Source organism: Panthera leo, chromosome E1 (assembly GCF_018350215.1).
Source record: "Panthera leo isolate Ple1 chromosome E1, P.leo_Ple1_pat1.1, whole genome shotgun sequence".
Lineage (NCBI taxonomy): Eukaryota > Metazoa > Chordata > Mammalia > Carnivora > Felidae > Panthera > Panthera leo.
Window position 1 is genome coordinate 60733505 of NC_056692.1, and position 23980 is coordinate 60757484.

A 23980-nucleotide genomic window follows, 5' to 3' on the forward strand; every position below is an offset into this window, starting at 1 on the left:
ATTTGAGAATAGCAGAGAACCCCAACCCAGAACAACAAGCAAGTCTGGAGACCAGGACGTGGAGGCCATTTTATACAGTTGGTGGGTGGGCGGGGCTGTTGTAAACAGAATGTCCATTGGACTAAACTGGGAGCTGGTAGTATAGTGGCCTCTCATTGGCTGGGCTGTTGCTGGAGCAGCAGGAAACCTTCCTGTTGCTGGGTAAGTAGCGTCCACCTGCAAGGTGCCTCTGTTGAGTCTGAAAGAGCAGACCTACACCGGCCGACTCCATCTTGTTCTGTGTTCTCCACCTTGAGTGACTATGCCCCCGACATGCCCCCTTTCCGGGAAAATCGCAGAAACCTCAGACCACGCCTCCTCCCCTTGAGTAACCTCCTGCTCACCCGTTCAAACTTCCCAATCAAAACACACCTGGCAACCTGCGGACCAGGACTCCGACCCTTCCCCAGCCAATCGGCTGAGGCCACAGCCATTACCTCACCAACTGCCCCTAGACCCCTATAAAACCTTTGTGCTTTTGAAACTCGCTCGCTCTCTCCGGTATCTTGCCGCTGTGTCGGTGCAGGTAGGGGATTGAGCTCGAGCTAGCTCGAATAAAGGCTCTTTGCTTTTGCATTGGACTCAGCTCCATGGTGGGCTTTGGGGATCACGAATTCTGGGCATAACATCTGTAATTGCTAACTAATGCTGGGCCAACAGCTCCCCCTGCCTGCCTCCTAACTCCACTCTAAAGTTTTCCTTTTATTATACTTCCCAAAGTATATTAACAGACTGAAAGTTTAAGCTATTTTTTTTTAATTTTTTAAATATTTATTTTTGAGGGAGAGAGGGGAGGAGGTGGGGGAGGGGCAGAGAGAGCCAGAGACACAGAATCCAAAGTAGGCCCCAAGCGGGGTTCAAACTCAGGAGCTACAGTCGGTTAAGCGGCCGACTTCGGCTCAGGTCATGATCTCGCGGTCCGTGAGTTCGAGCCCCGCGTCGGGCTCTGTGCTGACAGCTCAGAGCCTGGAGCCTGTTTCAGATTCTGTGTCTCCCTCTCTCTGACCCTCCCCTGTTCATGCTCTGTCTCTCTCTGTCTCAAAAATAAATAAACGTTAAAAAAATATATATATAAAACAAACAAACAAACAAACTCAGGAGCTAGAAGATCATGACCTGAGCCAAAGTTGGACACTTAACCCACTGAGCCACCCAGGTGCCCCTCAACAGGCTAAAAATTTAAATCTAAACAGCCCATGCAAGGCAAGTAGGGGAGGGCAGGTGTAAACCAGAGATCCTTAACCCCAAAACAACTTCCCAGTGTAGCTGGGAAAACGAAACACTGACGTGTTTGTGATGATAGTTTATCTATTGCTAATAAACATGCCCTGATGTCTGCGAAAAAGAGTTGTGGTAAGAGAGACTGTTTTCTCCAGGAAAACCTTGTGATGCCCGCATAGGTGGCCTTTCTGCTCCACCAAAACACCACCTTCCCTTACTGCGGCCAGATGAGGACCCGAGTAGGACCCTAACTTGCCTTTCTAATTCTGACCAGATGAGGAAAGGACCCTACCTGTATGTCTTCACCGTGTAGTCACTGTCTACCTGCCTCAGTGATCTCCAAAGTGGTAAGGCCAAGTGATATGTGGGGTGCCGAAAGACCATAGGAGAGTTTGTATTCCTGTTTTTCTTTTTTCATATTTATTCTCGGTGTGTTTTATAACATGCATAATAGTATAACACTGCATATTACCTTATAAAGAAATATATGAACATCAGTATGCATAACCCTACAAGTTTACCAATATAGGCACATGATCAAAAATTTGCAGATGACTTTTATACTTTACCAGTCTCCTTCAGACACTCTCTGCTGTGGTTCCCAAACCTGAGCATGCATCGGAATCACCTGGCAGACTTACTGAAACAGATGGCTGGTACCTGTGCCCAGTTATGGGCGGGGCTGAAAATATACATGTTGCTAATACCGCTGGTCCAGGAACCACACCTTGAGCGCTTTGAGACCGTCTCCTCTAAGCTGTAGCAAAACTGGGCTCTGTCTGAGCATAGCAGCCTCGCCGACCTGAGCCCTCAGCTCACATTCCTTCTTGAAGTGGACTTCCTTCTTGAAGACTGATTGGAATTGTTAGTACTTCCTTTAAGTTCGTCCTGCTTACTGCAACAGGAAGTGGTCTTACTCAGAATTTGGGTAGAACTGGGATGATACCTAGGAAATTCTACTTTGCATTACATTTATTTGCGTAATTTGACCTTTTCTACTAGATTATAAGGTGTTTAAAAATGAAGACTGCGCTGGACTCTTACAAATGTCACATGTGTAACCAAATGATAGTCAATTTGGTTAAAATCCTGACTATTGGCAAAAGCAAGACTGGAAATACAACATCCATAAAGAGGGTACTGAGTGAATAAACCTGTATATTGTGCCAATTACCAAGGCATTAAACCAGCTCTAAACTCAAACTTCATTGCCTGATCCCTGAAAATGGACCTGAACCCCTATGTTTTGTGTGCTCTCTGGCATGGTGTTAAGCTTTGCCAGTAGAGGGTGCTGGAGAGACACTGCAGGAGGAAGAGCTTTTCTTCCTGGTTGTGTTTTGCGGGATCTGCAGGCCTGCTTCGGATCCTGTGTCTTCCTCTCACTCTCTGCTCCTCCCCTGATCTCTCTCCCTCTCCCTCTCTCTCTCAAAAATAAACATTAAAAATTAAAAAAAAAATGTCTCTTAATGCTGTCCACTGGAAACGATGACCAATGCAGTAGCAATGAACAATACTAGTACAGATTTTGTGGTTTTTAAATAGCAGTGTAAGGGTTAAATTGTAGTGTAGGGCTAATGCTTAGCTTGAAAAATAACAGCTTTGTGTTGACATTGAAGGTTAAGAGATAACAGCCTTGCTTTACTCTTATAAATTACGCCTCATACTCTTGTAAATTAGGCTTCACCAATTAAGGAAGCAAAAGTTCAAAGAAAAGAGCATCAGAGGCAGGGTCAAGGAGATCCACTGGTTGCAACTTAGAGGCAGAAAGTCTAAAGTAAACACCTCATTAGGCAACTGTTTCTAACTCATCTGGAAATTGTTTCTTTGTTCTGTTCCCAGGTGATGATAAAACGATGTGATCGGTTATAAAAACTCTGTACCCCGGCTGTTCGGGGCCGCACTCTTATCAAGAGTGTTGGTCCCGATCGGTCGGCCTTGCCTCTCATTGTAATAAACTTTGTTGTGACTGTCACTGGTGCCTGTAGCATTCTGTTTCAGGAGTCGTGTGGATGCAACAGCAGTTCCTACTAAAGGAACCAGGCTTTTGGGAGAAAGGAGTGATTTCAGGTCTAAAGCAAGAAATGCACAAGCAGATGTATCAAAAAGCAAACAGACTATTAGCATCTTGTTAAAAAATTTTTGGAGCCTAGCTGAAGAGATTTTCTATGCCAAAAAGAAAACAAGAAAAAAAAAAGGATTTGAGCATCAACAAGAACAATAATTCAAATGAATCAAGGCACCTGGGGGGCTCAGTCAGTTGAGCGTCCAACTTCGGCTCAGGTCATGATCTCAAGGTTGATGAGTTTTAAGCCCTACATCCGGCTCACTGCTGTCAGCACAGAGCCTGCTTCAGATCCTCTGTCACCCTCCCTCTCCCCCTCCTCCACTCATGCTCTCTCTCTCTCAAAACTAAAACATTTAAAAAATATGAATCAAAAATCTTCAAGGGTTTAAATCCATAATTCATAATGATCAATTTTAAATCCTTCGTTCACTTTCAGAGGATACTAACAAAGGAACTTGGATTTTTTTTTTTTTTTTGACAGATTCATTCATCCTGCCTTTCTTTATAAAATTTACAACAGAGTGGGCCACCCAGGTGGCTCAGTCGGTTGAGTGTCTGACTTCAGCTCAGGTCATGATCTCACAGCTAGTGAGTTCAAGCCCCGCATCGGGCTCTGTGCTGACAGCTCAGAGCCTGGAGCCTGCTTCAGATAGTCTCCCTCTCTCTCTCTCTCTCTCTCAAAATTAAATAAACATTAATAATAAAAAAAATAAATTTTACAACAGAGTAACCAAATAGTGAATGAGAGGAATTTATCATTATGAAAGTATTCCCACTAGTAAATTAATAAGAAACTGGGGCCCCTGGTTGGCTCAGTCTGTTGAGTGTCTGACTTTTGATTTCAGCTCAGGTCATTATCTCATGGTTCATGGATAGAGCCCCACACTGGGCTCTGCACTGATGTATTCTCTCTCTCCCTCTCTCTCTTCCTCTCCCCTGCTTGTGCCCGCTCTCTCTCAAAATAAATAAACATTTTTTTTTAAAGAAGAAGAAACGGTAGGGTTAAAAATTGCTATAATAAATGAATGGATCCATGCAGTTTCATCAATGTGCGCTAATTAATATCACAAAAAAGATGGTTAGTATAAACTCCTGAAGGAATTACAATATACATGAAATAGTCTTGCCAACAAATTTAACCCGTGATCAAAACATGAGAATGTTCTAACTACTCTTTACTGGAAACTCAGACAACAAGGATATATGAAAGGACTCCACAAGGACACAGGCAGCAATTCTTGGAAGCTCTACAGCCAAATCACCGGATTCCTTTATAGCGATATGCAAGGAGAAGGCCAGCAGGATGTGGATGGAACCTACAAATTCAAACGCACACACAGGCCTTTAGACCAGGAGCTCTCCATGGTGTCTTTGCGACTTCTAAGTGAGCTGCAAGTTATTCTAAAACAAAAAAATTTTTAAAAAGAGACACAAGAAATACTCAAACCAATGAATATATTAGGCCTTATTTAGGTCCTGATTTAAACTGAAAAAAAAAATTCAATTTAGGGAAACCTAGACACTACATATTTGATGAAATTAAGTAATTGCAATTTTCTTTTTTCACACATTACGGTAATGGTATCATGGTTACGTTTTTAAAATAATGAGAAATATATACAAGTGACAACCGCAAAATACCCTGTTATTCATGCTTAAAACTGAAGGAATGTGTTTTCTGAGAGCTGCTGACCTAGATTTGAGTAATGCAGAGAATTAATCTGGGAGCCATTTAAGACCTCTTGAGTTTAGGGGCACCAGGGTGGCTCAGTTGGTTAAGTGTGGGACTTCAGTGTGAGATCAGGTCATGATCTCACAGTTCATGGGTGTGAGCCCAGCATGGGGCTCTGTGCTGACATCTGAGCCTGGAGCCTGCTTCCCATTCTGTGTCTGCCTCTCTCTCTGCCCCTTCCCCGCTTGCACTCTGTCTCTTTCTCTCTCAAAAATAATAAATAAAAAATTTTTAAAAAGACCTCTTGAGTTAACAGAGGCATTTGTGAAAAGCTGTATGAAGCACTAGAAATCCTGAAACTGAATCAAGGAAACCCTCTTTAGGCTGGGTTGGGGCCAGGCAGGGGCGCTCTCCGTCCACGACCGCTGGTCTCCAACGCAGACCCCGCAGAATCCTTGCAGGTACTCAGCTACTGCAGCAGGACCGCCCAGCCAGGAGAAGCAGTCAAGCTCGGTGCTGAGAGGCCACTACTTTACTCCACTGGACTTTCTGTTTACAATAGCCTCTGCCAACATCCCCTTTTCCTCTATAAAAGTGTGCTCATCTCCTTTGTTTCCAGACTTGCCTATTATGGTTTTGGTACAGCTAGCTTGGTCCCAATTGCAATTCTCTGTTATTCCCAAATACACCCATTTTTTCTGGTAAAATGGCAACTCTATTTTTAAGGTCACCAGTTACTTTTCCTATTCTCTACTCAAGTTTTCTAGGCATGCCTCTCGTTTCTGATCATCCTGTAAGGGGCAGACGCTGATTTTGTAAAGTGTTTATTTTCATTATTAAGAGTTAAACATTTTCATTTCAGCCCCGCAGGTGGAGTCATCACTCCCAGAATCAGTAACTGCTCTCTATTTGTAAGGCAAGCATCCACACACTTGCCTAGAACTTCCGGAGGACTCATTTCACACCCAACTTCGTGCGCCCTAAGGCGCCACGTGGTGCACACCTGCGCGTGCGCACTGCCACCGGGACCGGCCTACGTGACGCGCCTCGGGGCGGCAATGGCGATGGCCCGGCGAAGCCTAGAAACGGGCGTGAGGCGGCGCCGAGCTGACGGCCCAGCGCCCCAGGACAATTCGGGGCTGCCTCCTACAGAGAGGGTCCGCGCGTCCGCCCCGCCCCCGCCCCCGACCCGCGCGCTGCCAAAACGGGCGCGAGAACTTGCCGGGCCTCCAGGGCGTCCGCCGCACCCCGCCCCCGCGCACTCCGATTGGCTCCGGGGCCCGGCCCTCCCCTTCCCGGTGCTCTCATTGGCCTAGGCGGAGCCGTGCGGGAGGGAGCCGCATCGCCCTTTTCTCACTTCTATTGGTTTAGTGGTGAGGCCTGTCCCTTCCCAGCGCTCTCATTGGTCGAGAGGAGACTCCGGGGGTGGGGCCGGCCGGGGGCGACTACAACAAAGGGCGGCGGGTGGCGGGCGTCAGTGACCGCGTCTCCCGGTGCTCTTCTCAGGCCGAGCCCTGGCCTCCTGCCTGCCCCGCTCCAGATGAAGTGTGAGCACTGCACGCGGAAGGTGGGCTCCTCGGGGTCGGGGGTCTGGGGTCTGGGCGTGGGGGGCCGGGGGCTGCAGGGGAAGGCCCGGCTGCTCGAGGTCAGGAGGTCGGGGGCCGGCCGGGCTGGGGTCGGGGGCCGGCCCGGCTGAGATGGGCAGCTCCGGGTCAGGGAGTCGAGGGTCGGCCTGTCCGGGGTCGAGGCTGCTTGGGGTCAGGGGATCGGGGCTGCCCGCGTCTGCGAGCATGCGGGAGCCCCGGTGCCCAGAGCGGGCAGCGCCAGCCGCTGCGCGGTCCTCGCTCCCGGTCCCCCGGGTCGCCGCTCCGGGCGCCTCTGCGTCCGCGTCAACCTGCACCCTTGATCGCGTGTCTGGCAGAACTAGTTGGGGTTTTAACTGGATGGAGGGCGACTGTAGATGGTTGGTAAGCTCCGGGCGCTGCACCTCGCCAGGTGTCTGGAGCTACTACTGCGTGTCAGGTGACGTTTTCAGGTGCCTTGTAGTTAACGTTACAGTTGGGGTCATGCTTCGTCTTTCTAGTTTTCCGTGCACTTGTCCATGCTCGCAAAGTATTTTTGAAGCCAGAAAAAGAATACTAAAAAACCCCCCAAAACACCAACCTCTGCAACCACTCAGGGCAGTCACGGAAAACACCATTCTTGATGTGGATGATTGAAACCATGATCAAAAAATGTTTTTGAGGAGGCTTTTCTACAGCTAACATGCTTATAGTAACAAAACTATACAGGCAGGAAGGTCTGGGCTGGTCCTCTCCACCTGCGTAACCATGGTAACTGGGATGGCTTTCCACACTTGTTTCTAGGCAGCGGAACATACATAGCCATTCAGTGCATGAATGGGGTTTTTGGTTTGTTCATATAAATATTGGTTCATATAAATATTCCATCACTTTTTTTTTTTTTTTTTTACTTAACATACAGCAGGTGCGTTTTCAGAGCTTCGCGTACAGTTCTAGTCCATTGTGTTCTAAATATGATGTGTGTCCTGGTAGTCGGTGTTGATTTACCTGTGGATGGAAGGCCCCATTGTTTCTAGTTCTCAGTTACTAAAAGGGATACAGATACAGATAGAGGAGGGTGTGTGTTTGTGTGTGTGTGTGTGTGTCTGTCTGTCTGTCTGTCTCTGTGTGTCCACAAGTACGGTCGCTTTTATTTTTGTAGAAAAAACTTCTACACATGAGGTTAACGGAGGGGAGACTATGTGCATCTTTGCAAATTCAGGGAGTCAAATTAAAAAGTTGTTCTTTTATATGTTCCTTTGCCTTTTCAAGGAATGTAGTAAAAAAACAAAAACCGATGACCAAGAGAATGCATCAGTCGACGTACCAAGTCTGGCCCTGGAGAACGGAGAGGCAAGTAGTTTTTCAGTGTTGTATTCGCCTGGAGTAAACGGCTGTGGCCGTTTTTGTCCTCTTCGAGGGCTCCTGTCCCCAGCACATCATGCTCTAGGAAAGAAGGTACTGAAGTGCTGCCCTGCCCGGGGCCACACACACACACACACACACACACACACACACACACAGGTCCGTCATTCCGAGGCACATGACCTTTTGAGACAGAGGTGCCCGAGAGCCAGCCTTCCGAGAATACACCGAGCCAAAGCAAGCTGCATGAGGAACAGAGAAAAGCGTCCTCCTTAATCGTTTATTAGAAGGAGTGTTATAGTATTGGAATATCCAATTTTATGTAATGAGAAGCTTCATTCTGTAAAATGGGAGTTTAGGTAGGTAACTTATAAAATAATTCAAATCTGATCCTGTAAGGTTATTTTTCTAGTGGTTTCTTCTCTAAGTCCGTTCTTGAGTGTTTGCATCCTCCTCAGCTAGAAGTGACGGTTTGTGTTTACCGGGTAGGGGGAGGTCGCTCTTCCCTTGGCAAGTCCTCGTACCGACCTCACTAGTGGAGAGCTGGCAACGTGGGGCGAAGAGCAGCAGGGTTCTCTGTAGTCTCGACGTCTGCCCGACAGGAACTGGTCTCGTCCCTCCTGTACTGGCACCGCTCTGTGGTCCGGCGGCCGTGGGGTTTGGCAAGCAGTGGGTGAGAACGGCACCCAGGGCACAAAGGTGGAAGAGGCGGGGAGTGCCCGGTGCCTCCCACACCCACCCGCTGGCCTCGTCATCTCAGACAGACATCTAAACCCTGGAGCCCCAGTTTCCTTATCAGTGAGCTGGAGAGTCGAGTTACTTCCCTCCCAGGGCCGTGGTGACACAGAGATAAGGTGTGCACACGGCCTCAGTGGACGCCCTGCCAGCACGGTGGGTGGTACCCCCTTACGTGAGCAGGTCAGGGGTGGGGTGCGCTTTCCAGGCACAAGGGAGGTGTGGACAGAGTGCTCTGGGGGAGGGGCAGTGAAAGCCATTGAGGGCGTCTGGGTAAGGGGACAGGTCGTATGTGTGTTTGGGGGCAGGTGGCTTAAGGTGGCTAGAGCAGGGGAGAATGAAGGAAACGATACGGGAGACAGGGTGGTGGGGCCTGGGCAGGCCCGCCGGAGTGGCAAAAGCAGGAAAGGACGCAGCACAGGCAGTAGAGTGCAGTTCTGGTTCCACAGACGCTGAGCTTTCTGTGGGATGGCCGTCTGTCTGGAGCTCAGAAGGGTGAGAGCCCCGCTGGAGGTGAAGGCTGGGGAGGTGTTGGGGGTGGGGAGGCTGGCACTGCTCTGGAAGGTAAGGCTGATGGCAGAGCAGGGGTGCTGGGCAGTCTTCCGCACAGGCACATGTTTAGGAGACAAGAGGGAGGGGAAGGACCAGACCTGGCCCAGGAGAGCCTGCAGAAAGGACTGGGTGGTGCACCGGGCAGGGAGGAAGTCCTGCTGGGCACAGTGCAGAGCGTGCTCACAGACACCCCTGCAGGCACGGAGAGGCCGTATTCTCGGTGGAGCACAGCAGTATCTACTGGGCACCGGCCGTGTGCTCCAGACCCTGGGAGTGGCAGGTCTGGCCCCACCTGGGAGCACGTTAGAAGTGCAAAGTCTTGGGCCCCATTCAGACCTGAGGCCAGGCCACGGGTTTCCATGGGGAGCTCACCCGGCCAAGCAGGAGTCCTCAGGGGCTACACAGAAGGGGTACAGGGAGGAGAAGGTCCGGGCCAGCTCCCAAGACACAGGAATGGCGATTTCTTCCCACCACACGACAGTGCCGTCCTGCTCCCGCCCTCGATTGTCATCTGTGAGACTCCCTGGTGTCACTGTGGCCTGTTCTGTGCCCCTCCAGCCCCTCGAGCTGCAGGCCTGGCTCTGGGCTGTTCAAGGGGGTCCATGTCCTGTGCTGGTCTCATGCTGCCACCCTCCCTAGAGAAGCACATGTTAGAGTTTTTACTGAAATATCAGACCAAAACCGACCTCATCTTTCTTTTGTAGAAGGGAGAATTCCATAAGTTGGCCGATGCCAAGATATTTCTGAGTGACTGCCTGGCGTGTGACAGCTGTGTCACTGCAGAGGAAGGGCTCCAGGTCTCCCAGCAGAACGCCAAGGACTTCTTTCGAGTTCTGAACCTTAATAAGGTAGGGCTTCTGGGGCACCTGCTGGTGCTGCGGCCCAGGGGGCCGGTGCAGGTGAGTCGTGAAAGCCTCTGCTGGGGTCAGGGCATAGGTCTTGGCCCTGGCCCTGTGTCCCTTGCCTGACTCTGCCCTCTCCAGAGTCCGCCGCCAGCCAGAACGATCGCCACCCAGGGCTACACTCCCTCACTGACGTGGAACGAGGCAAGGTCCCCAGTCTATTCACAGAGGTGGGGTTCTGGTCTAATGGGCTCATCAGGCTGGGCCAGTGCTGTGGTCCCTCAGCTGCCCTGTAGACCTGTGTCACTCAGCTGTGAACAGTGTCTTTCCTGACAGGAAGACAGGTGAAAGGAATGGCCAGGGAGGCAGGGGAGCTGGAAGGCACACCTGGGTCTGCCCCTCGCAATGCGCGGTGTGCCTGAGCGGGGCAGAGGCCGGGAGGAACACAGGTTTGACGTGGCCCAGGACAGAGCCAAGCGATGTTCTCTGTGTTTGCCACCCCTGTGGCGTGTTCTTGGGTACGCCCTTCAGCATTTTGGGGGCACAGTTTCAGATAGAAATAACATGTTGGGTTGTCAGCATGGTGTCTGTCCGTCCCCTTCCTGGCGTTCGGGCTCCCTGGGAGGTCTGTGGGCAAGCAGCGGGATGGACTTTGAGCCGGGAGACCTCACCCTGTCGGCTCCCGTCACCGTGCTCACCCGTCCCTGCCTGCTCACCCTTGTCCTTGTCCGAGCAAGATGGCTTCAGCTGTCTTATTACACTGAGCAGACTCGGCTCACTTACGACGCATCTTGGTCCCCCCACACACTGGCACATTCCACGGAACAAAACCGCGGGCTCTTCTTCTTTAGTGGCGGTACTTTGTGCCAGAATCTCCCTTTATGCTCCTGCAAGTGATAGGTGAGAACGCCCACGTCCCGCTATGCTGACCACACCTGCTCTCAAACTCCTTGCTTTTCCAGTGTGATCACTAGAAGATCCCGTTTGCATTTTCTTGATCGTCAATGAGGCTGAACATCTTTAACATGCTCATTGACCATATTGTATGCCGCCTGTTCACAGCTCTGTGAGTTCGAGACTGCACTCGGCTGCCAGGCGTTGAACAGCTTGGAGGGCCGTTCCCTCGTGTAGACAAGTCCAGACTCAGCCATTCCCAGCCCCTCCCCCGCAACCCCCTCGCAGCACCCTGGGCCCGGCTCACAGGGCACAGATGTTTTCTCCCGGGTGGAGCGTCTCCCGTAGTGTGTGTGCACACTCCCGTCACACTTGAGTCACTGGATTTCTGGAGCTGTGCAGGGCGCTCTCCCCTCGCTAGCTTTTAATTTGCGTTGTCATAAGAAGGCTTTTGTACTGCTAGACGCACGTACGGTTTATTGGATTTTATTTTAACAGGCCCCAGCTGCTGGTAGACCCCATCCTTCTCTTTGTTCTGTGTTCTCCTCTCTTGGCTGACCTTGTACTATTGGGTATTAACTGTGGGTCTTTGACGCGAGTTGCATTGAGTCGATAGGTTAATGAGGGGGAAGTTTATATTTTACTGAATAATCTTTTCGTCCATGATCGTGGTTTGTGCCTCTGGTTAGGCTGTGTGACCCCCCCAAGTGTTCATGTTGCATCTTTGTCTGTTCTCTGCAACGTAATGTGTTCTTGGTGTGGCTGGGTCTCTGTGGTTGTTTTGTTACACATACCGCCTCTTATCTGTTAAATTCTGTAATGCTGATTTTTGTTGGGGTGGAAAGCTTTTGGTTTTCATGTATCATCTGTATGTAGCTATTTTGTAAGCTTGATATTCTCCTAGTTTCCTAGGTTACTTCCAGTTTTGTAGGTGTGTTGTCTGCCAGTGATAACTTTTTTTTTTAAGTTTATTTTGAGAGAGGCAGACAGCATGAGCAGGGGAGGGGCAGAGAGAGAGAGAGAGAGAGAGAGAGAGAGAGAGAGAGAAACCCAAGCAGGCTCCACACTGTCAGCACAGAGCCTGAGGCAGGGCTCAAACTCAACAAACTGCCGTGTCCCTGACCACAACTCGAGTGGCTGGCTCACCAGCCCAGTTTCACAAAACAGCCATTTCCTTGTTATTTATTCCAGTGAGTTGCGTACCCATTTGCTGCAACTGAAATGCTGACGCCTATGGGTATCTACCAGAAATTCCGCAAACCTCTACTTAATAGTACATCTTTATGAGCATTTCCACCGAGGTCTGAATCGAGATGTTAGTACCATTTATCACCACTGTTATCGGAGGTTGAGTTTAAAGGACCTAGACAATACAATCAGAAAAAGAAATCAGAGCTGTGTAGGTCAGAAGATGTGAAGGTTATCATTGGCAGGGGCGCCTGGGTGGCTCAGTCAGTTAAACATCTGACTCTTGATTTCAGCTCAGGTCACGAGCTTACAGTTTGTGGGACAGCACAGAGACTTCTTGGGTCTCTCTCTCTCTCTCTCTCTCAAAAAAATAAACAAACATTAAAAAATCAAATTGACAAAATCTCTTAGGATGTACTTTTTTTTTTTAATTAGAGAGAAAGCGTGAGCAGGGGAAAGGGGGCAGAGGGAGAGAGGCTCTCTAGCAGGCTCCACGTTCGGCGCAGAGCCCCACAGGGGGCTTGATCTCACGACCGTGAGCTCATGACCTGAGCCAAAATCAAGAGTCAGGCGCCCGACTGACTGAGCCACCCAGGTGTCTCAGGACGTCATACTCTTTAGTCCTCACTTTTTCCATGTCCTTAATTATACTTGCTAGTGCTTGTATATTTAGGAGGCTTTCCGCAGAACATCTATGACATTCTGTCTCTTCTGACCTTTTTATTATAATGTCTTACGTTACTTTCCGCACTCCCCCCATGAATGACACTCTACTCTGTTTCTTCCAGAAATGTGATACCTCACAGCACAAGGTGCTGGTGGTGTCGGTGTGTCCTCAGTCTCTGCCTTACTTTGCTGCCAAATTCCGCCTCAGTGTGACTGATGCATCCAGAAGACTCTGCGGCTTCCTCAAAAGTCTTGGTGAGGCTCCTTGATGTTGTTTGTGCGTCGAGGATGCCAGTTTATGGCTGCCCTTTGTATCTCCAGAGTTCAGCTTGCAGGGGCGCAGCGTAGACGAGGACTTCCATGAGCACCTTGAGGAATGTAAGAGGAGACCCCGCAGGTGTCCCTTACCCCTTGCTGTGCAGACAGGTGTGGCCCGGCCTCCGGGAGTGGCAAGGGATGGAGGGGAAGGGGTGGCCGGGGACACGCTGGAGGTTCCTGCACTTGCCGAGGAGTGTAGTCTCGTCCCGGCTCCCGGGGCCCACGGAAGGCGTTTCGTAGAGCCTCGTTCCTGCAAGATGACTGGCATCTGAGTTCCCAGGATGTGCTCTGAAGAGCAGAGCAGTGAGGGAATGGGCTGTGTCCTGTGCACAAAACAGGAAGGTGGTCCCTTTCAGACACGGTTCGGAGCTCGGATGTGAATGAGCTAGAATGGCACTGTGCAAAATGGCGGTAAGAAGGCTCCTGTGTCACCCGCTGTCGTCGGACCAGAGCTGCCCAACCCCAGCCCCCCACGCCACCATGCACAGAGCATCTGCCGCCCCGTGTGCCCTCGTGCACACCACCGCCAGGTGGGCTCAGGAGAGGACAGCTGGGGCCGTTTGCCAACACGAGTTTGTTTTTCTGCAGTGGTTTTTAGAGACCAAGCACACGGGGGATTCCTAATAGAATAAGGTGACGCTCAGAATAAAGACGGCCGCCTCCTCGGAGCGCTGGGCGTGGAGTGGGTTCCCCGCACACTGCCTGCTCCCAGTGGGGCCACAGCTGCGAGCACGGATTTAGCTACCCCTTCACACGCGTGATCTGAGAACGCCTCAGGTCAGCTCGGCCTTACCGAAGGCCAGAGCTCTCTTCTCATGGGGAAAGGCCCTATTTTGGGAGGAAACTTTTTTTTTTTTAAGTTTATTTATTTATTTTGACAAAGAGGTTTAGAGCTGGAGCAAGGGAGGCAGAGGAGGGAGGGGAGAGAGAGAACCCCAAGCCGGCTTCGTGTTGTTAGCACAGAGGCCGACACAGAACTCCATCTTACGGACCACAAGATCATGACCTGAGCTGACATCCAGAGTCGGATGCTTAACCGACAGCCACCCAGGCACCACTGCTTGTGAGGGAATTTTTAAAACTTATTTTGACAGAGAGAGAGACAGAGTGTGAGGGGGGGAGGACAGGGAGAGAGGGAGACACAGACTCTGAAGCAGGCTTCAGGCTCTGAACTCTTGGCACACAGCCCAATGCGGGGCTCAAACCCACAAACCTCAAGATCATGACCTGAGCCAAAGTCGGACGTTCAACTGATTAAGCTACCCCGGCTCCACTTGCGGGAGAATTTTTTGAAAGAAAATAATGGGCATTATACGTTAATAAAATATATTTGTAGCGAAACTGATTTAAGGTAATACTTTAAATGATAAGATGATGCTTATCTTTATAATGTTTCTTTTTAGGAATAACTTTGCTTTTAAGATTTAGACTAGCTGCAGATATTAAAGTTATTTTAACTTTATTGTAATTATTAAAAATGTATCATCCTTACGAGCCAATATTAAGAAAATTTATTTTAAAAAGATAGCTGAAAAAAGATAGATGGTTACAAATCATAACAATTGCAGCCATCAAAAAGGTATGAGCTGCCAACCTACTCATTTATTTTCAAGACATCAAGGATCATCACAGACTGAAATTTAGCCACTGATTGGAAGAGAGTGGTGCTGGTATCTTGCAATATTCCATTACTTTTATGGGCTACCATGAAGTGTTTATGTAGATGTAGAGAGAACAAGAAGCCAGAGAGAAAATACTTGTATGTTATTGTGAAAAGCGACGCATGTTTATTGTTTCAAGGAAAAGTTAAAGCACAGTCCTGGGCTTCTGCGGTTTGTGAGGCGAGAGTGAGGGAGATCGTGCAGGGGTGCCATGGAGTCTGTCCTTTGAGTCTCATCTTCGAGTCTCCGGACTCTTGCAGGTCAAGAGAAGCTAAATGCTCCCCTCGTTCTTGCAGGGGTGCACTATGTCTTTGACACAACGATAGCCGCGGATTTCAGCGTGCTGGAGAGTCAGAAGGAATTTGTGCGTCGCTTCCGCCAGCACAGCGAGGAGGAGCCTGCGTTGCCCATGCTCACCTCCGCCTGTCCCGGTGAGCGTCCAGAGCCCGCTGCTGTGCCTCCGTGGGCCTGAGGCAGCGTTTCTCATGGGTCTGCCTTGGGGGCAGGAGAGGAGGTGGGTGAGGTCAGAGGTCCCAGGCCCCCTGGGCTTTTGGGTCAGGAGGGAGTGAAGTGCCCGCGGGTCCCCTGCACATCCGCCCGAGCCCCCTCTCACTGAGCCACTGACTGACGCAGACCGGCCCCCACCCCCGATCTGGCCTGATACTTGCTGTGTTCAGGGTTTCAAGCTGTTCAAGTCTGTTCACATGTAGGTTTGGAGCTTCTGGAATGTTCTTCCTAGATAATGATGCACTTTCCTTCTGGAGTTCTTCTACCTAAACGTGTCAGGACTATGAGTTGTTCAGCTCCATACCCTCTCTCAAATTCAGGGAGAGGAGGTGAGCTTCGGTTCAAACCTATCCCTTTTCTACGATTGGCATTGTCATTTTTGCTTCCCTGTGACAAGGTGAGGGAATTGAAGCAATGTCAAGGTGAGGTGACAGGACCTGGCAGATGGAATCGGGGCCGGGGGCAGTCCCGTGCTGGCTCACAGGGCTCCCCGGTCCTGGGGTACCCTTGCCGCCCACAGCCTGACAGAACGCCTCCTGTTGGGTGTACCTTTGCCCGGCACCCAGCCGCGTATCTGCAGGCCACTTCTCCAAGCACCTCCCCTCGTCCCCTCCCGTCCGTGGTCTGACGAGGAAAGTGCCAGCATCCGGGTAGCGCGTTGTCACACCTGTGCTGCTGTGAAGCCGGCGGCAGCCTCTCTGTCTCCGGGGGGAGATGAAGGGAACCCTCAGGAAAAGCTAGCCTGTCTGGTTTCAGACGCAGGGAGCCGTGGGGCCTGGGACCCTGGTTCCTCCTCTCTGTCCCTGCTCAGCCGTCTTCACCCAAGGCCGGGTGTCCTCCGTGGGCCCTGCCCCTTACCTCCTGGTGTCCTGCCTGATGTTGTGGGGCGCCCAGGGCCAGCACACAGCAGCCTGCCCGCAGCCCAGAGGTGCCACCTGCCTGGGAGCCGTGTCTCGAGCTGCTGGCCTGGGCACTGAGACCGGGGGGCAGGGCCTTGGGGCCCCGAAGGTGCCACGGTGTTTGGCAGTTTCTCATCTTAACGTTTGAGGCCGGGATGAGAGAGCCCTCCTCCAGGGCCCCCTCTCCTGGGGCTTTTGGGGGTCGCGGCAGACACTTCCTGTCCTGGAGGTGACAGCTGTGCTTTGAGTTTGTTCGGACGGGATGGTCGTGTCGACTGGAGCCTGCCGCTTCTCCCTACCGGGGGCGGTCACAGGACAGTGGCTGGCTGTCCCCAGGGTCTGACGAGCAGCTTTACCGCCAGGCTTCTGTGCTCCCCCGTGTGCCGTGGTGCGCACGCCCAGCTCGGGGTCAGCAGGCCTCTCACCAGGCTTCTGGCCTTGTAGTTCACTGATCTCTCTGACTCCTGTCACCCCTGGAAACCATAGCAGGGGTGACCCCAGAGGGCACAGTGGCCGTCAGCCACTCAGGAAATGCTTGTACCGTGCTGGGCACGTAGTAGGTGGAGAGCAAGTGTGCTGTCTCTTGCTGTCACTGGGGCGTGAAATCCTCCTGTGGTCCTCGCCCTAAGTGAGCAGTTGGTCGTTAACTTCTGATAGGTGAGTGGCGCCGGTGGCTTTGTGGCCGATGCAGCATCTGAACATGGCTGCCGGCTGCGAGGACGGTGTTGTGGCCGGCACGGAGGAGAGGGGCCCTGTCCCCCCGGGACGCTGCCGCGTGCCTGCTCCTCTAAGCTTGTGCTCCTCCTCTTTTGGGGGACCCCCTGTACCAGCTTTCACTTCCTTCCACTCCGTCCTCTCTGGCGAGCCGGCAGGGGCGTCTTCCCGTCCGGGGCGAATGCAGCTGGGGTCTGCGTGGCCCAAGCTGCTGAGGAAAAGCAGCTTGGCGGGGGATCTGCCACCAGCTCCTGGGGGGGATCCGCCACCAGCTCCTGGGGGGGATCCGCCACCAGCTCCTAGGGTCAGGAGAGGTGTCTGGCTTTACCCCAAGTGACAGGGCCTGGGAGCGCTGAATTCCTCGTGTGTGACAGAAAGCAGGAGGAAGCCACTGTGAGCAGCTGACAGGGGACCCGTTCTCTCCCCAGGCTGGGTCCGATATGCCGAGCGGGTGCTGGGCCACCCTGTCACCCCCCACCTCTGCACCGCTAAGTCTCCCCAACAGATCATGGGCTCCCTGGTGAAGGATTACTTCGCTAGACGGCAGGTAAGCCAGCCTCCTCCCAGAGGGCAGCACGTGGGCCAGGAGATAGGGAATGTTCCACCACGCACGACCAGGGTGGTGTCAGACCCGGACCGAGTGGAAATGCTGCCGTCCTGCTGAGGGAGTCCCTGGCCTGTCACCACAGCGAGCAGCTAGTGTCTGACCTCTTGGCTGCATCTGCCTTCACGTGACGGGAAATCTCCCAGCCAGGCCCCTGAAGGCCGTTCCACATCCCTCGCCTGCCCCGGCTCCCCCACCATGGACGGTGCCCCATCGTCAGCTGGCCCCTGTGCTGTCCCTCCCCACGCAGACCCCCCGCATGCCATCCAGGGCCGCCTTGGGAGCCTAGTGGAGGCCAGGCCTGGGTCCTTCCGGAGGTCCCTGACACTCTCATGCCATCCACGATGTGGCCCCTCCCGTGGCCTGCTCTCCGGCTGCCAGAGCCCCCACAGTCCTCCTCAGTCAGATTAGACATCTCTCCAGGGAACCATCAAGGTCTGGCCCTGCAGGAACTGGAGGAATCCCCCAGACCCACAGCCAGTTTCAAGAAGCCACACAGTTCTGGCATCCTCGTTAATTTAGCAGTGGGAATGTTCCCTTTTCATTCCTTTGCTCATAACATCACCACAGCTTGTGAATCATAAATGTGATGTCAGTGTGTACGTGTTCACTTTGGGGACAGAAAAATGAACTGTGGGACTGCCCCAGCCCCACTGCTTGGGGGAGTCCAGGAGTTTCCTGGTCCTGTGGGCCTGCTGAGGTCCGGCCGGCACCCTCCTCAGACTGCCCCGAGTAAGGTGTTTCCACCGAGGCCTCTCCACAAAGGTCACTCAGCAACTGTGCCAGCTCCTGGCGTGGCTACCAACTCCAGCTCAGCCGTAGGCACCAGAGGGGCAGCTCCGATAGGTGTCACTTGGGAAGTTTCCAGAAGGTCCAAAGGCAAACCAGCCAGGCGTCGAGCAACCATCCGTGTGGCTTACTCTTAACCATGTTTGGTCACTGTATGCAGAGGTTTCAGGGGAAACGGGTTCAGCTTTACAGCTCTTCCCTGGCATCTCCAGGCCATCGGCCTTATAGGCTCTGGGTGAATCCGCCCGGGTCTGCAGGGCACGGTCTCCCCGTACAGCTGGGAGGCGGGCACAGGTCGGAACTTGGGTCCGAGGAAGGCCCCGGGGGGTGTTGTGGGCACTGGCACACATCTGCCCTCCTCGCTTCCCACAGCCCCAACCTGGGTTTGCTCTTTCTCCCCAGAACCTGTCCCCAGACAAGATTTTCCATGTTATCGTGGCCCCTTGCTACGATAGGAAACTGGAAGCCCTTCGAGAAGACGTTCCCACAGCTTTGCACGGCTCCCGGGGTGCTGACTGCGTACTAACCTCAGGTGAGGGGGGTGCAGAGCTGGGGACTGCTGGGGCCTCTGGCCCGTCATCCTCTGAGGTCACGACAGGCCCCCCGAGGGCCAGACTGCAGGAAAGTGGAGAGAGGCAGCGCTCACGCAGCGCGGAAAAGTCGCGTGTGAGCCCAGAGGCTCTGCGGACAAACCAAACCTTCACCTGGAGACAGAGCGGGGACCCACGGTGCTCCAGCGCCCTGGGCCTGCTCTAGCCTGTGTGCTGGGGTGGGGGTGGTTCCTCGGCGTCCTCCAGGACCGTTCCGCAGAACATCGCAGTCTGCGGGCGGCTTACGTCTGCTGAACCCACGTGGGTGTACTTTAGGCCAGTTCTCGGGGACAGGGACTCCTGGGCGTGGGTCCCCTGACCTGAAACTCCAGCACGAGAACCCCCGGGTCCCCGGGGGAGGGAGACAGGACAGCCCTAGCAGCCAAGGAAGGGTAGATAGTGGGTTTTCCTGAGATGCAGAGTCCGTTTTACTATCGTTCTCAGACATGGAGTCCACTCGTGCGCACGTGATGCCTCGGTGGCTGATGTAAACATTAGCTGTTTCCACAAAGCCTTCCGGGGCCGCTGTGTGGAGGGAAGTAGGAGAACAGTTCTGGTTCTCAGCTCATCTCTTTGCACACAACCTGATACCGTGTGAGGGCAGCCACTGCGCCTTGGTCATCTGTCCACAGGAGGCTGTGTGCAAAAAGTTTCTGCTTCAGAAACAGAAATGTGGAGAGATGGCAAAATCCCTCATTCCAAGGGCAGAAGGAGGAATTGGACTCTTCTTTCATGTTTCATCAGTTTTTCATTTTCTTGGGATTACATTGCACTAGAGCTGGGTTCCTGCCTCCGTGAGCATGACGGCGTCCGGGGTCGCTTCAGCAGGTTTCCAGTGGGGAGATGATTTGGGAAACAGCTCCTGAGGACAGCTTCCTCGGTGCCTCATGCCCCTTCTTTGTCTGTAGGTGAAGTCGTTCAGATAATGGAGCAAAGCGACCTCGTGGTAAAAGACGCTGCCGTCGATACTCTGTAAGTGACTTTCAGGGAGGGGCACCTTGTGGGTGGAGCCTCCTGTATGGGGCCACGTGCAGCCAGGGGACAGGGTGTGGGGGCCCCTGACCTGAGTTTCCCCTTCCTGTGTTGCCGCTCGGCCCTTACCACAACCCGCTCTTCCTGGCTCTTCCATGGGATGTGGGCGGGCCTGGTATGAGATGCCACTTGGAGGAAGGGGGTTTCCATGGTGACACTGACATGCCAGCACCCTCCATTTCTGAACTTCGTGTGTTCCCGACATTGAGCATCGGGACCTGCCCGAGGCTGGGTCACCTCCTGGGAAGAGTGGCTCCCTTGGGCTCCACGCAGGGCGAGTGTGGGCTGTTTAGCCGGCGAGGCCCTTTCGTGGACGGTCGTCCTGAGGTCGTCCTGAGTTTAGTCAGCTGGCTGCAGTGCCCGTGGCCAGAGCCGGTGCCTGTCGCCTGTCCCCGCTGGGTACGTGCACACGCTTCCGAGTGGCCCAGAGATTCCCAGCTCTATCTCCAAGTGTCAGGGTTCCAGGGGAACGTGCCTGATGTGGGCGCACCAAGTGGGGCTCTGCCTGCTGCTTTGTCCGATCGTTAAAACTCAGGAACGTGAGTTTGTGGCCCCAGAGTATAAATATCTGTGAGGGGTTTCTCTCTTCACGGGGATCGTAAGACTTTGGACATCTGACTTAATCTTGCTGTTGCTCTTTCCTCCCTGGGAAGGTTCGGAGGCCTGAAGGAGGAGGAGGTGAGGCGCCATGATGGAGCGAGCTCCGACGGGTACCTGGCGCACGTCTTCAGACACGCCGCCAAGCAGCTGTTTGACGAGGACGTGGGGGAGGTCACCTACCGCACCCTGAGGTCTGCCTGTGTGGTCAGCGCTGCTGTCCAGGGCAAACTGCCCAAAGCCAGCCAGGCCTGTGTGTGTGTGTGTGTGCGTGTGTGTGTGAGTTGGGGTGGGGGCTGTCCTAGGTATAGGGTTCAGAACAGCCAAGATCAAAAAGCCTTCTTTGTTTTCGTTCGCAGACTTTTCATTTTGCTAACGTTTCCAACTTAGATTTGAAAACAATTGTCGAGCTACAGAGGAAGGACTCTGTAGATGAAAACCCATTTTGTTCACCTTACAGGAACAAAGACTTCCAGGAGGTCACCCTTGAAAAGAACGGGGAGGTTCTGTTACGCTTTGCTGCTGCGTATGGCTTTCGAAACATCCAGAATGTGGTTCTGAAATTGAAGAAGGGCAGGTTCCCGTACCACTTTGTGGAGGTGCTCGCCTGCGCCGGGGGTAAGGCACGGGGGCTCCGCCCGCAGGCCTCGCCCAACTCTGACACCTCGTGGGTGCCGCCCTGGTGGTTGACACAGTGGTCCCTGTCCTCCTCTCACCACAGAGCAGAAAAGCCAGGTGTCCCCTTAGAAAAGCCCTGGGACATAGTCCCAGAGAAGAGCTGCACCTGCGGTGGCACCAGGTGAGGGCCTGCTCTCAGTTCCAGAGGCCCCACCTGTGGCTAGGCCCCACCTGAGGGACAGAGAAACAGAGGCCAACCAGAGGGGCCGGGGCGGCTTCCCACAGCAGAGGCCACGGACTTGCTGGTGCAGTGGGTGTGGGTGTCGGGGGAGAGGATCCTGTGGCCTCCGGGTGGCAGTGGGACCACTCGTGCCCCGAGTGGGGAGGGCCCACGAGATTGGAACCTGCCTGCCGAGAGGAGGCACGGCCGGGGCGCTAGTGAAAACCCGCCAGTGTCTGGGGAGGCCATGTGGGGGCGCCGGGGAGCAGACGGGTGCGGGTGCAGGTGAGGAGGCAGGGGGGCGGGGGCGGGGGCCGGGGGTCTGAGGAGAGGAGCAGACCCTGGGAGAGCGGGCAGGGTCCTCCGCCGCCACTGAGCGTCTTCAGGATTTGGGGTCAAAAGTGCAGCTGCTGGGTGCTGCCAAGGGAAGGCGGAAGGGGACTCGACCAGGGTGGAAGTTTGCTCCAAGTTCTTTTCCATGAATGTCATCCTATAAATCGTGACATCATCTAACACATTTGGAGGTAAGCAACACGCCTACGTGAGAGGCACGCCCTTCATCCCGGCTGCGGTACTTGGGCGGGTAGGCTCCTGTGTGGGCTCCCGGGTTCCCGTCCCCTCCCCAGTGCCGCCCGGGGGGGGGGGGGGGTGGTGACCAGCACCCAGAGGCTTTACGAGACAGCAGCGGCGTGACTGCCCGTTAGCGGTTTTCGTGCTCTTCTGGTTCTGATGAGTTTCAGGAGAAACCAGAGGTCCGGATTTGCATGTACAGCCCTCCGATTCTAAAGGTTGGCAGGCTATTCGGTTTTAGGTAAAAACTGTTTCCTGGAGAGCATAAGTAGGTAAGACTAGGAAGCATCCGGGGCTGTGAGCCTGTAAGCTGCTGTCCTTGGGAGCTGGGGGCCGCACGTCGAGTCCAGCTCCAGACTCTGGCCACGGGACGCCGCACGCGGTGTCGTTTCTCCTCTGCCCCGGAGCCACTCCCTTCGACGCAGAGGAGAAAAAGCATAGGCTCCCTGCTTGTCTTCCAGGGTGTTTGAACGGCAGGGGCCAAGCCCAGGCGGAGGATGGGCGCGCAGACAAGGCGCTGCTGCGGCAGATGGAGGGCAAGTACGCGGACGTCCCCGTGCGGCCCCCCGAGACCAGCGCCCACGTGCAGGAGCTGTACCGGGAGTGGCTGGACGGGGCCGACTCCCCCAGGGTCCGGGAGGCCCTGCACACCGTGTACCGGGGCCCGGGGCTCCCTGCCGCCAGCCGAGACATCAAGTGGTGAAGGTGGGCAAGGCTGGGAAGCGGGCCCCACCACCGCCCAGGGAGGGAGACGCTGGAGGAGAACCGCTCCGCTTCTCAGTCATTACTGTGCTTTCCGGAGCTCTCTCCCCGTGTGTAGGCGGCTCCCTCACTCGGTTTGACGTGGTGCTATCTTTGTAACGTGTGTTCAACTGGCATATTTTAACAAGAGAGAAGGATTGCCCCTATTCCAGTACCCTTTTATCTTAAGACCGAAAAATATCCCAAAGAACAAAAATAGAGACAGACTACTATCTTTTAGGCTTAAAAAAAAAATCTAAAAAGTGTCCTGCGAAGAGCTAAGACCCCAGAAGTTCAGATTCATGTGCCTCAGAGCGATGTGACGTGGAAAACAGATGAGAGGCGGGCAGGCTGCGGGGGTGGTGGAGCCACGGTCCCCGGTCTGCCCGACTTGGCTCGCTCTTTACCCACTTACGTTACTCCTGAAAACATTTTTGCCAGAACGTGAACAAACTGCATCCTTTCGGAATCGGGGGGCTCGTGTACAGAGCTGGATTTCCGGATTTTCTGGTAGCAGTGGGCCACGTTCCTCGCCGCTGCAGTTGTCAGAGAGCGGTAGCAACTGCCTCCTGGGACCAGACCTCTAACCAGGGGGCCCCAGACTTGCACTTTTACATTCAGCCTTTAAGGAGAACTCCCCTCGAGGTCGGGGAGGCCTGGCAAGGGGGACGGAAGGACGGAGGACAGACTGGCTGCCCCGCTCGGGCCAGGGTGTGTGATCGGGAGGCTTTCGCCTCAGTCCCTCCCCAGCGGGGTTAGCAGGGGACAGCCTCCCCCGACCTTTGCTGTTTGAGTGACTGTCATCCTGCGGCCCGCGCCGCTCCTGTGAGCGCCTTAAAGAAGGGATAGAACGTGGTTTCCCCGCAATACAAACAAGGGCTAGCAAGCAGCCAGAAACCTCCAGAACCGTGGCGCTCCACATCTGGGCTCGTCCTCCAAAAGAAAGACATCTGCGAGTGGCCTGATTTTGGTTTTTCGAAGCACTTGGATTTGGTAAACACGAGTGAGGTTGATCCTCTTGAGTCCTCCGTGCCGTCACGCCCTGGTGGGCTCCATTTCCTTCATCGTGTTCCGTATCCTGTCCGGCTTGATAGCCGGCTAGGGCGTGAAATCGTACATTTTTCCTTTCCATCTGGTCACGACCGGTGTCATCCTCCATGGTAGCTGACTGCGGAATAAACAGTTGAATGTGTCTGAGTGTGGAGAGTGTGTCGAGAAGATGCCCCTTCCCGCTGGGCCGCGTGCCCCCTCGCCTCACCATGGCCCAGAGTAGGAGCGCTGTCCTTGCTCTCGGGGCGTAGAAAGCCACGAGTCAGGTG

At 53.6% G+C, this 23980-nt stretch overlaps 1 protein-coding gene across 4 annotated transcripts; it reads left to right on the plus strand.

The window, feature by feature from the left end:
- Positions 1-1224: 1224 nt before the first annotated feature.
- Positions 1225-23853, plus strand: NARF (nuclear prelamin A recognition factor). 4 transcript variants are annotated; one of them, XM_042915340.1, is made up of 12 exons: positions 1225-1607; positions 7832-7912; positions 9916-10059; positions 12924-13056; positions 15077-15211; positions 17329-17447; positions 18696-18825; positions 19792-19855; positions 20569-20706; positions 20973-21130; positions 22382-22625; positions 22903-23853. In XM_042915340.1, exons 1-11 carry the CDS (start codon positions 1557-1559, stop codon positions 22621-22623), a joined length of 1395 nt encoding a protein of 464 aa, XP_042771274.1. In that variant the 5' UTR covers positions 1225-1556; the 3' UTR covers positions 22624-22625; positions 22903-23853. The 4 variants fall into 4 exon arrangements, with proteins under 4 accessions (XP_042771274.1, XP_042771271.1, XP_042771272.1 ...); XM_042915338.1 differs by having other exon boundaries at positions 1226-1607; positions 23103-23853; XM_042915337.1 differs by having other exon boundaries at positions 22382-23853.
- The last annotated feature ends 127 nt before the right edge of the window (positions 23854-23980 follow it).

Coding starts and splice junctions, on each gene's coding strand:
- NARF (XM_042915337.1), top strand. CDS start 1,557: ATGTCTTCACCGTGTAGTCACTGTCTACCTGCCTCAGTGATCTCCAAA. Junction 19,856..20,568: donor GACGCTGCCGTCGATACTCT/GTAAGTGACTTT, acceptor CTCCCTGGGAAG/GTTCGGAGGCCTGAAGGAGG. Junction 20,707..20,972: donor GTCACCTACCGCACCCTGAG/GTCTGCCTGTGT, acceptor TTCACCTTACAG/GAACAAAGACTTCCAGGAGG.